Source organism: Populus alba, chromosome 6 (genome assembly GCF_005239225.2).
Source record: "Populus alba chromosome 6, ASM523922v2, whole genome shotgun sequence".
Lineage (NCBI taxonomy): Eukaryota > Viridiplantae > Streptophyta > Magnoliopsida > Malpighiales > Salicaceae > Populus > Populus alba.
In genome coordinates this window covers 21,346,948-21,360,516 of record NC_133289.1, presented here as the reverse complement: position 1 = coordinate 21,360,516, position 13,569 = coordinate 21,346,948, and the positions used below count along the sequence as shown (strand labels likewise).

Here is a 13,569-nt window from a genome sequence, read left to right as displayed (position 1 = left end):
GTTTTTATTCACTTTGGTCCCTGTGTATTTAATTCACACTCTCCTGATAAATTAGCTTAAATTCACATATAATTTGGATCTACAAGGGCTAAATAAAAAAGAAGAACAAGAAATATAGTGAATAGTGGGTCCATGGTGTTTTGTGATGGGATACACAGCATGTTTTGCATAATGAATCCTTCACACCATTTATATTTTCTTATAATATCATGACTTAGCAAACATAATGTTTTGAACATGATTTTAAATCAATTTTTTACATGAAAATTAAAAAATTTATAATGATTTTTTTAATTGATAAAAAAAAGATATTATTTGTACTTTATAAAATAAACTAAAAAAAATATGAACTTATAAATAAAAAAAATAGTTGTTAACATTAATATTACAGTAGGAAGCTGATAATTATAGATGCACATTTAAGTATTTTATATCATATGTCTTTTTTTATTTTAATCATTTTCATTTATTGGACCTTAGCAAGTAAATGTTATTGCTAATAAAAATTAATCTCTATTTTTATAAAAACTCCATACTAATACAATTAATTCATATAAAATACAAGTGAAAAAAAATCAATTCAATTCAAACTATTTTTTTTGAAGTAATATGTAAATAAAAATGATTTTGAATGCCTGGCAACATATCATTGACCAGTCTTTCTCTAGTCACCTTAATGACCAAAAAATTAGAGTTTTTGTTTCTTGAACCTTCAAAATTCTATTTTCAACAACTTATTATTATATGAAAACACCTCTATATATATATAAACACTTAATAACCCTAAAACACTCTAAAATCACTTTTAAAAAATAAAAATCAACCGAATTAAAATAAATCAAATGCAAGTCAATTTACTTTTTTTGCCATGTTTAGAAAAAAAGGTTATGTCTATTGAACTTATCTTGAGAATAAAAATTCAATGACACAAATATTTTTATTTTTTGTAATGAGGACGTGACTAATCAACAATTTTCTCTTTTTTCATTGTTAATTGATAATTTTCTCTTTTATTTTTTCAAACTTCTGGACTGAAAATAAACAAAATAATAAAATTTTAGACTAAAATAAAAATTCTAAAAGCTTCAAGATTGACCACGTATTTTTTCATGTTTTATATTTTGTCTCTCATCTTTTAATTTTGTTCTTTTTAATATAATCTAAAATTTTGACTCATGAAATTTGACCACAAAAAGATTAAATAAAAAAAAATCAACAAACAAAATTAAAAAAAAAGAGCGACTTCACTGTTTATAAGCATCACAATGATGTTGACTTAAAAACACCCTAATTATTTTAATTGTTTAATTAATATTAATTGAAATGAAACTCATAATTTTATACAATTATATGTATACTCGTACGTGTGTGTTATGATTCACATGATTTTTTTATGGTGAAGAAATTTTATTATAAATAGATGAAGCAAATACATCACAGTATTGTTTCGTGATTTAATCAAATCAATATAATAACCTTTATAATAATAATAGTATCAAAAAAACTTGAATGTGTGAATAATAATAATAATAGGAGGAGGAGGAGGAGGAGGAGGAGACCATGATAAAACCATATACACTGATGCTTATAAACTATAATCTCTTACGTTTATTTCTATTATGTTAAATTAATGTAATGTGCGGTGTTTAGCTGCTAGGCTATTGGATAAATCAATAGGACTCCAAATAAAATACCGGACAGCTGAAAGTCCATGGGCTCGTTAATTTGTTTATGAACGGGCCAGACCGGACTCCTCAAAAACTTCAATACTTGGCCACTCCCTCTGAGACGTGTCAGGCATTCTTGAATTTCACATTACATGCAAAGCTGCCCATTCCCCGAACAAACGCCACGAGACTATCCACTCCACACCACCACGGACCACCGACCACCCCCGCACCATCTCCAAGGCGCCACCTTACCCTTTAGTACACTCCACGAGGTGATACACCTTCACACCCTGCCACGTTCCTTATCTCTGCCTCCCTATAATACCCGACACCCAAGACCCAACACAACATCATCATAAGAAGTGGGGGGGAAACGTCTGGTCTTATTTTCCCAGTCATTGCTGTGTGTGTCGCTCACGAAAGGAAGTCATGCCTGACCGATCAAGGCCCATGTCGAGGTACGAGCCATCTTCAGGGAAACCAACTTCACGCAAGGCGGTGAAGGTTATGACTGCAGGGACAATAGGTGCAGCACTGTTGGTGCTGTCCGGATTAACTTTGACTGGGACAGTTATAGCCCTGGTCGTGGCCACACCAGTTCTGGTGCTGTCCAGTCCAATTTTAGTCCCGGCAGCGATTGTTGTTTTCCTGGTCACTTCTGGGTTCTTTTTCTCAAGTGGGTGTGGCTTGGCTGCTGTAATGGTATCGCTGTGGATATATAACTATGTGACTGGTAACCATCCACTTGGTTCTGATAAGCTGGATTATGCTAGAGGGAGGATAGCAGAAACGGCCAAGGATATGAAGGATAGAGCTAAAGAGTGTGGTCAGAATGTGCGACAGAAGGTTCAAGAATCTAGTCAGACTCAAACTTCTTAATTAATTGAAAGAGGTGGTGGGTTTGTCTGGGTTAATGTGATTTGGTTGTCAGTTTCTTATTACGTAGTTGTAATGCTTTCCTCTTTTAATTTGCAGCTGATGATTTTGGTGTGTCAATAAACCTCACTTCTGTTTGTAATAACAGGAAATAATCAAGTTTTATCTGAAAAACAAGCTGCATCGTGTAGATCTTGCTCTCTTTTTTCTCTATTTTTTCTCTCTCAATCTTGTGTACAAAAAGCGAAAACCCACGTTGGGTGGCAGCCTCTTGGACCTAAAATAACGAGAGATCAAGGTGGCGTCTTTCTGCTATAGAATGACAATTCTGTATCAAACCACAGAACATTTCTCTGTGAACATTTTGGTTTGTGCTTAACCCAAAGGAAGACTGCACCAACTAGTCTCGAGAATAGTCATTTGCTTAAAAAAAAACACCATGATTTAAAACTGCAAGTTGTAGGCATTTTGGCAAAATGCCTACAACTTACAGTTTTAACTAAATTCTTTTTATCCCCATCTCCAACCTGACAAACGGATGACAATGTTCAAATGCTTCACAAGTTTCAGAAACATGAGAAGTCATGAGAGAAAAGTTATCTAATGGAGGCCTAATGTTTCCTGAAAGAAAAGGAGACTAGCGGAAGTAAGAACAAAGTGCTCTGTCCATTGCAATTGCAAAAGTAGGAGAAATTACTGACCACCTTGCTGGAGGAGCGTCTTGTGAGCATTATATGCTGTCATGGTTGAGAGGAGGCATATACATTGTGGAAAGTTCATGACATTCATCAAAATTCCCCAAGGAACCTCACAGATGCATCAGAACTCCAATGAAACGAATTGAAATATTCAATAGGACAGTACAAGAGGTCATGCTAAACTTCCAACAACAAATAGGATTTACGGGGACTTTTACATCCAAAGCAGTGAACAAGCCACTAGAGGACATCCGTTACCTATTACAAAACGTAACACAGGTAATGATTCTGAAATCAAGATTCTTTGGAAACACTCTGATTCAATGTTTCTCGCTTTCTATCCCTCAGCAGTAGACACGATGGAAGAAAATGAGGAATGATGAATGCCACTCCCAAACAGAGCACTACCAAGACTACTACCCACCAAGCCTTGTGTGGGATTCCCAATAATAGTTCATCACAAACTGTCATACAAAAGAAATATTAAGAATATGGAAAGGATAGAAAAAAGAGTTATTGGTCAGTGTAATATGTAACATGTCTTTATACGTGAAATTGTGATATCATAAGCACTATGGCTGAAACATAAGCTTCACAATATAGAGCGATGAAACATAACAAATTTCATGCAGTATCTGTGAAGGATACCTTGGCTATATGGCAACATTAGGAATCAAGAAACACAACACCCAACAATTCTTGCCATGAAAAAAGCACAATCTCAGTTAACTAACACATCTGGATAGCAATGGAAATAGAAAATGAAACAAGGAAGCTGCTATTGTAAAAAGCGAAGCTTGTTGACATCTTGTGAAAAAATACAACAACGAAGTAAAGAAAGCCAATGAAACCCAAGGATAACAGGTTGTCTTAGAAGAAATCTAGCAATTTCGAACCAACTCCAAATATCACTCAATTGCTCGTCTTGGAACAAATTGAAAACTGTTATGAATCACAAATCAACTTAGGTAGGTTCAGAAGGCCCTAAGAAGTTGATGGTGCAGGAATTTCTTAAAAAAATATTATTAAATTCCTGGTTGTGCTAGGATTTCCTGGCCTGAACGACCACTCTCTCCTCTCTCTCTCTCTCTCTCTCTTCCCTCTCACCCCCTCTCTTTCCTTCTCTCTCCCGCACATTTTCTCTCGCCCACATTCTCTCTCTCCCTCTCTTCTCAGACACCTTCTCTCCCCCTCACCCTTTCTCACCACACAGGCTATCCAATACCAAACTCGGGCATACCCCTCAATGTATTTTCGAGTTTTGAGTAGTCAGAATGCAGCGGCGTGCACACAAAATTTTCCATGCAGAGCATATACCTCCTCTCTCACCAATGGTTATTTCCTGCTCATATGGCACCGACAATCACCAATCTTTCATCAATGAAAAAGTCAGACACTACATTCTGTCTACAACCAATCAATTGTACTGCAACTCCATTCGCCCTAAGGTAATGATAACACCAGTCTCCATGCTCGCCTTATGAGGTAAGGTAACCAAGGTCTCTAAATACCCTAGGTCACCAGGTAAATAGAAAAAAATTTGGAAAATTCATTCTTGAACAAGTTAAGAGCACATACATTCTCTCATTTCCCTCATACATTACTTCTTCTCCTACACCTGCTAACTTAAGCATCAAGGACAACTACAACTTATACTTAAGCATCGAAGTGTCCTATATCCAAAGAGGATTTGTTTTTCAGGTACAACCCAAATCAGAGGTAAAAACCTATATTCAAAACCAGTCACCAACCCAAAACACAGCCATGAAAAGCCCAATTTATATCTGAAGTTTTTTACGACTTCATCAGAAAATCAATATTGTTATGCTGGTGGCATTAGCAAAATGCAATGTGAACTTGCTTCCTTAAAGCGATATCACAAAAAAAGTTAGCAGATTGAAATGACACATAAAGTAACACTACCACCACTGCAAATATAATGGTTGCCTAAAAAATGTCACAGATGAAACCCCCATAGATTGACAAGAAAGGTGGAAAAAAAACACAAGAATCCATGTGAACCTAAAAAAGGGTCACAGTCATCAATTATAAATGAAGAAACTAACAAATGAGAAACCGGTTAGCTTAACGAAATTCCGAAGCGACAATAGACAATAATTCCAGGAGTTGTTATATGAAGCAGACTTCTATTAAAATGCAGTGAGCATGCAGTGCCACTCATATTCAAATTTCAAAGAGCAAAAACAAACACTCAAAATAGAGAATTTTATCATTATGCAGATTACATGAATCTAATTTGCCTTACCTATATTGAATGTGATGTCTTTCCTCTCCTCTACATTTGGAATTGCCACTACCCCCTCTGGCTCCACCCTCACCAAAACACACAATTTACTCTGCATGAAAAAAAGGAAAAAAGAAGAAGAAAAACCACCCTCCTAATCAGATCATGATGTAAGAGTGAAAAAATGTATTAGAAAAACCAACCAACCTGATTGCTATCAAGAATAACATCAGTCTTGAAAATCAGTTTCTCAGTATTTAACAATCTTCTTGCAACCCGGTTCATTCCGGGGTCAGAATCATCTTTCTTCAATTGTATAGTAAAGCTAGCAGGTATCTATTATTCAACAAATTGGAAATCAACGACTCACAATCAGAATCAGAATCATGAAAAAAACCAACCAAAAAGAAAAGGAAAATATACATACAGAAGCTGGATACGATATCTTCACTTCATACCAAGTATGTGATTTAAGCCCTTGCAGCTCGTAAACTCGAGAACCCAGTTGCAAAGGAATAGTTTGCTTCCACAGTTCCTCCCCTACAATCAAAACCTTCCCGTCGTCTCCTCCTCCATTTCCGAAACCTGGGCTGCTGTTGATGCTGCGACTAAACCCAACAATGCAGAGCACAAGCAGCAGATGTGAAAGCATGGCAGTAAGGAATTGAAGCCAGCAATCTATAGAAGATGGAGAGTTGAATCCATCAATTGGGTCTGCAATAGAGTGGAAAGGAACTAAACGGTGTATAATGAAGAATAAACCACAATTTAGTGGTCTTATTAGTAAGACCATAATAGTAATATCATTTCGCCCTAGGAATGGTAATGGTTAGCAACTATGTTAGGTTTTTTTAGCCGAACCTATTGGGTATAAATCAAACCGACCCGATTAGGTTTTGGATATCCATTGGACATCCCTACCCGACCTCCAAAACTTTGATACAACATTAAGCACAAAAATAAGGATATTGCAAAACCTAACAAAAACATAAAATCAGCACTGAGCAAATACTTACCAATCGAGCGGAAAACATATTCAAGCCAGAACACATTTATACTGATAATAAGCCAAATATACAATCATAATTGTTTTTTTTTTTTTTTAAGGCAGTCGCAACCACCAATCTTTTGCAGAACGCAAAACCAACTTCCAAAACAAGTGTGAGTAAAGAACTAATGTAAAACAAGCAGCCATATCAAGCATGAGAACTCTTCAACGGAATTCACAGGACTTCTAGCATCTTCGGGGAGACAAAATAACTCAGCTGCTGCCTGCTAGTGTTGGTGCCGACATCTGCTGCTGGCCGGAGAAGTGGAGATTGGAGAAGAGAGTGAGAGGAAGAGGCAGAGAGCGAGAGACGGGTGACTGGTGAAGGCTAGAGCAGATTGGAAACCTAAATTTTCAGCATATGTATCTCTTGGTACAAAATGTGTAAGTCTTCTAAATTTTAAGGTGTTTTTTTTTATGTAGTTCGGGTCGGGTAGTACCGAACCTATCCCTAACCTGAACAAGGAAAAAAAAATCTTACTCGTTCATGTCGGTTTGGATCAGTATTTATCGGGTTCGGGTCACCATCTCTGGTTAAGGCGGAATCATATGTTTCTGTTATTTTGAGTATTACTCTTTTTTTGGGTTCTGCCTGTTGCATGGTCATCATTCTTTCCACTGTTACATATCGTGCTTGAAGAACGGCAAAATCATTCCCACTGGCAGCATCGGCGATATTCAGGACTTTTGTTGCTGGCAGTCATGTGCCATGTTGCAAATTACTTCCCTAAGAAATCTTCCGAGCCAATTGATTGCTGATGAAATGGAAGAAAAGCAAAGTTGCAGCTTTGTTTACGCAGGCATTGCGTTCTGCAAGCTTCAACATCTTGTTCTTACCATTCCTGTTAAAAACCAAGCTGTACTTTTTAATGAAAAATGAGAAACATTGGATGTGAGTGCATCATTAATCATTCTTGTTTTTCTTCTTCTCATAGCTTTTTCTTGAATTTCTTACTTCCAATCCTAGGTTGAATTGATTGTTGCAATCCATGACTTACTTGCTGAGCATGGTCTCTGCCGTGCTGGTGAGGGCGGCGAAGGGGAGGAAGGAACATTTCTTAAATTTGCAATAAAGCATCTCTTGCCTTTGGACATGAAGCTTAAATCCAACTTAAAATCTTCCAACATTGAAGCAATTCAACATGATGAAGAGCTTTATTGCCCGAACAAAACATCTAAAGTTGAGCCAATATCAAATACATTGGGAATGAAGATGGGTGCAGCTGAAATGGATGAAATAAGTGCTCCCGCGAATGATGGTTTTGGAGGGAATTTCTTACGAAGTTATATCATCTCCTGCAGGACTAGAGAACGACAGTGCAAGTGTAGAATGCAGAAGCGGTGATGAGGGCAAGAACAAAGGAGACAAGCCGATACAATGTATCGATGAACTTAATGAAGATGAAAGGGAGGAACTTGAGTTACTAATTGATAATGCTTTGGATCAGTGTTTTTTCTGCTTATATGGTCTCAACATTCGATTTGATTCTTCTAATGATGATGGTGATCTAGCCACTCACAAAAATACTAGTCGTGGAGATTATCAGATCAAGGAACAATATTGTGCTGATGTTTTTCAGTATATACTGCCAAGTGCAAAGGCTTCATCTTTGAGCATCCTCTCTGTCAACTTCATCTGTATATGCATCTGTGCATCATTATCAGACTTTAATTATTTTCAAGGGGTCTGCACGTAACTGCAGTGCTTGTTTATGGTATCTCGTGCCTACACAATAGTCTTTTCCAGGCATAATCAACCATAGAAATTAATCCCAAGGCTCGTATAAATTTCTGATTTCATTCCTTGATACGTTATATTTATTTGAGTCTATTCATTTTGAATATTCCATGCATGTCAGAATTGCTTCGTAGCACTCCTTTTATAGAAAGGAAAATAGAAGAAATTACCGGGAAATGTATGAGCTAACTCCACGTGTAACTCAATTGTGAGGCCCTATCGAGCTATGTGAATCAACAAGGAAAGTCATGTGTTGTAATTTTTGCTTGAAGCCAAGTAAATAAATATGAGAATTAGTATTGTTTGTTGCACTAACTTGTAATTGGTTGATATTTGTAACTTGCAAAGCTGGAGGACTCCAGCTTTTTATAATGGAATTGGATTATAAGCCCTTTGAAGAAAACAATTTGGACATGTGCGTTGAATTCTTTGGTTGATTGTGAGTACGGTTAAATTGTATTTTCTAAAATTTTTGAATTTTTTTTAAAAGTTTAAATTAATATTATTATTATTTTTTTATCATTTTAACATGTTAATATCTAAAATTTTAAAAATATATTATTTTAATATACTTTTTAACAAAAAAACACTATAAAAACCAATATTTACGACTTCAAAATAGATATCCATCTCCTGTCTCAATTTCAACACTCATGCTTATTATTATAGAAAGATTCGAAATCAAAATTGATTTGAGAAATAAAATTAGATATATACCAAATGAAGAATTGGGGCTAAATATCATCTGATGGAAGATTGGTAAAGCTTATATTTAGCAGGCAAAATAAAGAGCACAACGTGAAAGAAATTGATTTAGTGGTGGAATACTCAGCTAGCAGGTGGTAATTGGGCTTCAAGCCTTCCAATGTTGGATTTTGATTTTTGGTTGTTCAACTCGTTTGATCAATTAATGTTAGCATGGATTCCATTTCAGCAATGCGTTCACAGGTCTCTACATTCTTTAAACAAAAATATTGATCGGCGATCTCTCTACAGCTCACAGAGATTATGGGGTTTTGTGGCGCACTTAATAGACAAGGGGAGAAGGAAACACCCAAAACCAAAGACAGAATCCGACGCGACCAAAATATAAACCCAAGTGCTCAAATTTCTCTGTCGTCCCCATTCCCACCTCAGTCATGAAACTTTTTCCCCGTCTGTTGTTTTCTTAATTTAGCTGACCTTTATCATCCCATATAATGGCTAAAGTTAAAGCAAAAACATACACCAAAGATGCCCTATCCTCGCCTATGCTCCTCAGGCAAGCGGAATCCAGACAAGACTAGTTTGTCAGCAAACATCTTGCCAGTCTTAGGCATGACATGCCAGTGCAACGTTAGATTGAATTCTTTACCGCGAAGATTGCTTCCCTGCACAAGGATAAATAATGTTTAGTTCTGAAACATAGCAGTAGCAGCACATGAGGTGGCTCGTGGGTGGCTCGTGGGTGTGAATGCCCAATGAAATGAAAAGAAATCACTCCATGCAGATGGTACCTGATCAACAAAACGGTACTTGTTCTTGGTCTGGATCCAAAACTTTGCATGCTCTTTGGCAGGTATAATAGCGTCCCAAAGAGACACCTATCACAAGACATTCAAAAAGATTGAAGTAGTGAACATAGTCTTATGCAGTAGACCCTGACATTTGAGGACATGAAATACAGATGCCTCAAGAGGCTTGTCTAGTGCCAGTACGTGTAACAGGGAAAATGGAACGGGAAACTGATTCAGCTCCAAGCACGCCTCATAAATTTTTAAAAATTAAAGTTCAACATGTGAAAGATGAGAACCAAAATGGAAAAGAACATACTTCTAATTTAAAGCACCTAGAGTACCTGGTTCAATGAATTCTGGGGAGTTTCATACTCAGCCGCTACAAATATGAAAAGCTGCAATAAATGACAAGTTCATTATCATTACATGTTTGAATTGGCTATTATGTGATCATTATATACTTGAATAAGCATTGAGCAATACCAATACATTTAGGTGCCCCATCAATTCAAAATCCCTCCCTCGTGCACATGACCAAGGCATAAAAAAGATTAGTTTTTTAATTATAAACAAGTCAGTTTAAAATTCAAGTCATTCATCCCAGCAATGTCCCAACTATGTAACATAAGAAGTTTTACATTGGATTTCCAAATTGTCATAGGGCATCCAAAACTCAATTTGTCAGAACATGGATACTATAATAGAGAGCGATTGGTTCAGTAAATGAAATGTACTCGCTACTCAGATTACACTCATGAAACAACCAGATGGCTTGCATTGGCATGAGGGTTAAATATTTACAGCTCTGAAATGAAAAGACTATAACACATCACTGAGGAAAAACAAAAATACGCCTATTTCAAATTTCATACCTGCTTTGTGTTCCATGTAAACAGTGACTGTAAATCAGCTGTTATATTCATGGTCAGGCTGACCTGCATTAAATGATGGGCAGTTCAATCAGTGTTGAATTATTGCTAGCTTATCAAGTAGTCCAGAATAAAGTGCCTGCATCCACACTAATGCATAAAAAATGGAAGATGGTTTGACATCATACATTATCTTAAAATAGTTAAGATGAACGGGGAAGAAAGAAATATCAACATTATTAAGCAGGCCTGTCTTCTGGAAGAAGAAATTCCACCATCTTGCAAACTTACAAGCATCACCCTATAAGAAGTTATTTCAATCAACATTCCTTCTATCTTAAAAACATGCATGGCCACAGAAAAGCCAAGAAGCTGATCGCATATTAACTCAGTGGTTAATAGGTACAAGATCATCACTTCCCCTAGTGTATGTTTTTGGCACTTATTCAACCAGTAACTAAAATTCTAGCATGATGAAAGTTGTGATCAACTTTTGATATGAATTTCTTGAAGCAAAAAAAAGACGGAATTGTAAAAGGCCAAATCCAATATATAAGCTGAAAAGTTAAAAGATGTGACACTGATTACAGAAGTTCTGTTCTAATATCATTTTAACCTAAACGTTCATGTATCAAGTTGTAAACTACTTCAATTTTGTATTGAATGATTTTTAATACTATCAGAATTTTCTGCAAAATTTAGCATATTATGATCAATTTCAGCAAACTAGATAGTACATATATGAAATATTTCCGAGATATGACTTTTGACCAATGATGAGACTGATTTGGCAATCTCCTCCATGGGATTTTATAGTCAAGAAGGAGAATTTACCCCAAATATTGAATCTCTCTCTCTCTCTCTCTCACACACACACAGGAGAAAAAATGCAGGTTGAAAGCAGGATGTCCATAAAGGAAACACAAAGGATAACCAAAAAAATATGTCTGTGGGGTGTTTGGGACACCCGTGAAGTTAACATCAAAAGCCTTTTGGACTAAGTTCCTCAACAACAAAGATTCATGGCCAGGTCATCTTATAAGCTGAAAACAATTTTATTTTTTTAGATTTAGCAATTACAATGTTCATGAATGTCAACAATTGTGAGAGGCAAAATCAAGTCTAAACCAGCATGTGGGAGAGACCAAATTGTTCAAATCAATTTTTGAAATCTCTACCTAAGTGAATCTTTTGACATTAGGGTTTTCAGAAAGTGAAAACCAAGACAGTATCTTTAGTTATTGGAATCAGTCAGACATACTCAAACCTGAGCACACTAACAAACAGAAGATCAAACCAATAAGGAGAACGCAAACCTCTAAGAACAATACTTATAATATTAACCAAAAAATAAATAAATACACTTGAGCTACATATCATAGAAATACTAAAAACCCAATTCAACAAATAAATAAAAACAAATTTTAAACTTTAATAAAAAAAAAATTCCATTCAACCCAGAATTTGAAACCTGCTCATAAACAAATTTATCAACCTTTTAAAAATCCACGTGGCTTTTTATATTTAGCAACAGTAACTCTTTTTTAATAAAAGATTCCACTTAAAAATTTAAATAATAATAAGCACAAATTATTGTTAATCCCATCAATTTATACAGTTCAAACTCTTAAAAAAAACAAAAGAAAAGGGTACAGAAAGAATCAATTACCTCATCGTTTCCGGGTGGCTTCTTTTGAAACCCATTGAATTTCACTATCTACAAAACCCCAAATAGAAAGGCAAAAAAAAACATGATTTCAAAGTTGGAATTAGATCCACCAAACAACAATAAATTAACAGAATAAGAAAGAAACCTGGATTTCGGCAGAAGGAGAAGGAAAATTGAAGTTGTCGGAGAAAGAGGCGATGACACACATTAACGCCAGTATAGTGAGGGCGAACGTTAGCAACACGTTCGCTCTGTATACGAACGAATGCATTGTTTCGATGTCGTTTATACAAGAAGAATCTTATTATTTTGACACAAGTAGTAGTAGTAGTGCTATTGCTATATTTCCTTCTTCCTCTTCTCTCTTCTATTCTGTTGAATTGAACTGATTTCTCTGTGTGTTTGCGGTTTTTGGTCTGAAATTAAGGAAGCATTTTGTTTTTTTTTTTTTTTTGAAAGAAGAAGAAGAAACAGGGTGAGTTGGGTGTTTTGGTGCTTTTGATTGGCTAGTGCACGTCTCCTCTACAGAGGCCTATTTGCTTACATGGCAATTTAGTCAGGCATAATTTATCTGGGCTAATTACAGTATCGTCCTTGTACTATGGTGATTGGATTGATTGAGTCCCTATATCGTTTATTTGATGTATTGAGTCCCTATATCGTTTATTTGATGTATTGATGTATTTGAGACGTCATGTCTAGGTAAGAGCTAGAGTGCCAATTTTGTTCATTAATGGATGGAAACTTACAAATTTAATTGTGGAAGGTCAATTTCATTTTTTTAACTGAGGTGTCAATTCTCAAATGGCTCGAGGCGACGAGATATTTAACCTATTTAGACTTTATTTATTTCATTGATGCAATATACACTCTCTCTTGACTAAAAATTTAACAATAATTAGCTTTTGCATAAATTCACTAAATTTATTAAAAAAAACTATAATTTATATATATATATATATATATATATATATATATATATATAAACTTAGCCACTGGTTGTTATAAAAAGTTTTATAGTGGAATCTGACATGTCTATAATTTTCAAGTTGGATCTGATCTATAGATATTTTTTTTTTTTTATAGCAAGAACAGTGTTAGGGTTATGAGCTGGTAAGGCATATGTTTTAGGATATGAATGGAGTGTGTTGGGATCTTGCAGGGAGATTAGAAGTGGTTTTTTCCCGAAGATGCCCAGTCAAAGACACAGCAGAATTCAACTCTACTAAAATGAACTTGAAAGCCGTGGCGGATCAAGAA

General features: G+C 35.6%; 3 protein-coding genes and 1 long non-coding RNA gene across 9 annotated transcripts; 2 read left to right on the top strand and 2 right to left on the bottom strand.

Moving 5' to 3' along the window:
• The first annotated feature begins 2,099 nt into the window (after positions 1-2,099).
• LOC118030652 (oleosin Ara h 15.0101) lies at positions 2,100-2,549 on the top strand. Its single transcript, XM_035034840.2, has one exon. The coding sequence runs from the start codon at positions 2,100-2,102 to the stop codon at positions 2,547-2,549; it is 450 nt and encodes a 149-aa protein (XP_034890731.1).
• An 812-nt stretch (positions 2,550-3,361) lies between these two features.
• LOC118030651 (uncharacterized) lies at positions 3,362-6,900 on the bottom strand. 5 transcript variants are annotated; one of them, XM_035034838.2, is made up of 5 exons: positions 6,506-6,900; positions 5,917-6,167; positions 5,697-5,825; positions 5,511-5,601; positions 3,362-3,708 (listed from the first exon to the last, which is right to left on the bottom strand). In XM_035034838.2, exons 2-5 carry the CDS (start codon positions 6,139-6,141, stop codon positions 3,539-3,541), a joined length of 615 nt encoding a protein of 204 aa, XP_034890729.1. In that variant the 5' UTR covers positions 6,142-6,167; positions 6,506-6,900; the 3' UTR covers positions 3,362-3,538. The 5 variants fall into 5 exon arrangements, with proteins under 5 accessions (XP_034890729.1, XP_073266022.1, XP_034890728.1 ...); XM_073409921.1 differs by having other exon boundaries at positions 6,717-6,900; XM_035034837.2 differs by having other exon boundaries at positions 5,917-6,203; positions 6,506-6,899.
• On the top strand, positions 6,782-8,590 carry LOC118030653 (uncharacterized). 2 transcript variants are annotated; one of them, XR_004684364.2, is made up of 3 exons: positions 6,803-6,919; positions 7,042-7,429; positions 7,505-8,590. It is a non-coding gene; the product is annotated as an uncharacterized lncRNA (long non-coding RNA). The 2 variants fall into 2 exon arrangements; XR_004684363.2 differs by lacking the exon at positions 7,042-7,429 and having other exon boundaries at positions 6,782-6,919.
• A 642-nt stretch (positions 8,591-9,232) lies between these two features.
• Positions 9,233-12,820, bottom strand: LOC118030845 (signal peptidase complex subunit 3B). The gene is made up of 6 exons (XM_035035141.2): positions 12,455-12,820; positions 12,310-12,357; positions 10,644-10,706; positions 10,113-10,166; positions 9,772-9,858; positions 9,233-9,645 (listed from the first exon to the last, which is right to left on the bottom strand). Exons 1-6 carry the CDS (start codon positions 12,578-12,580, stop codon positions 9,514-9,516), a joined length of 510 nt encoding a protein of 169 aa, XP_034891032.1. The 5' UTR covers positions 12,581-12,820; the 3' UTR covers positions 9,233-9,513.
• Positions 12,821-13,569: the final 749 nt, after the last annotated feature.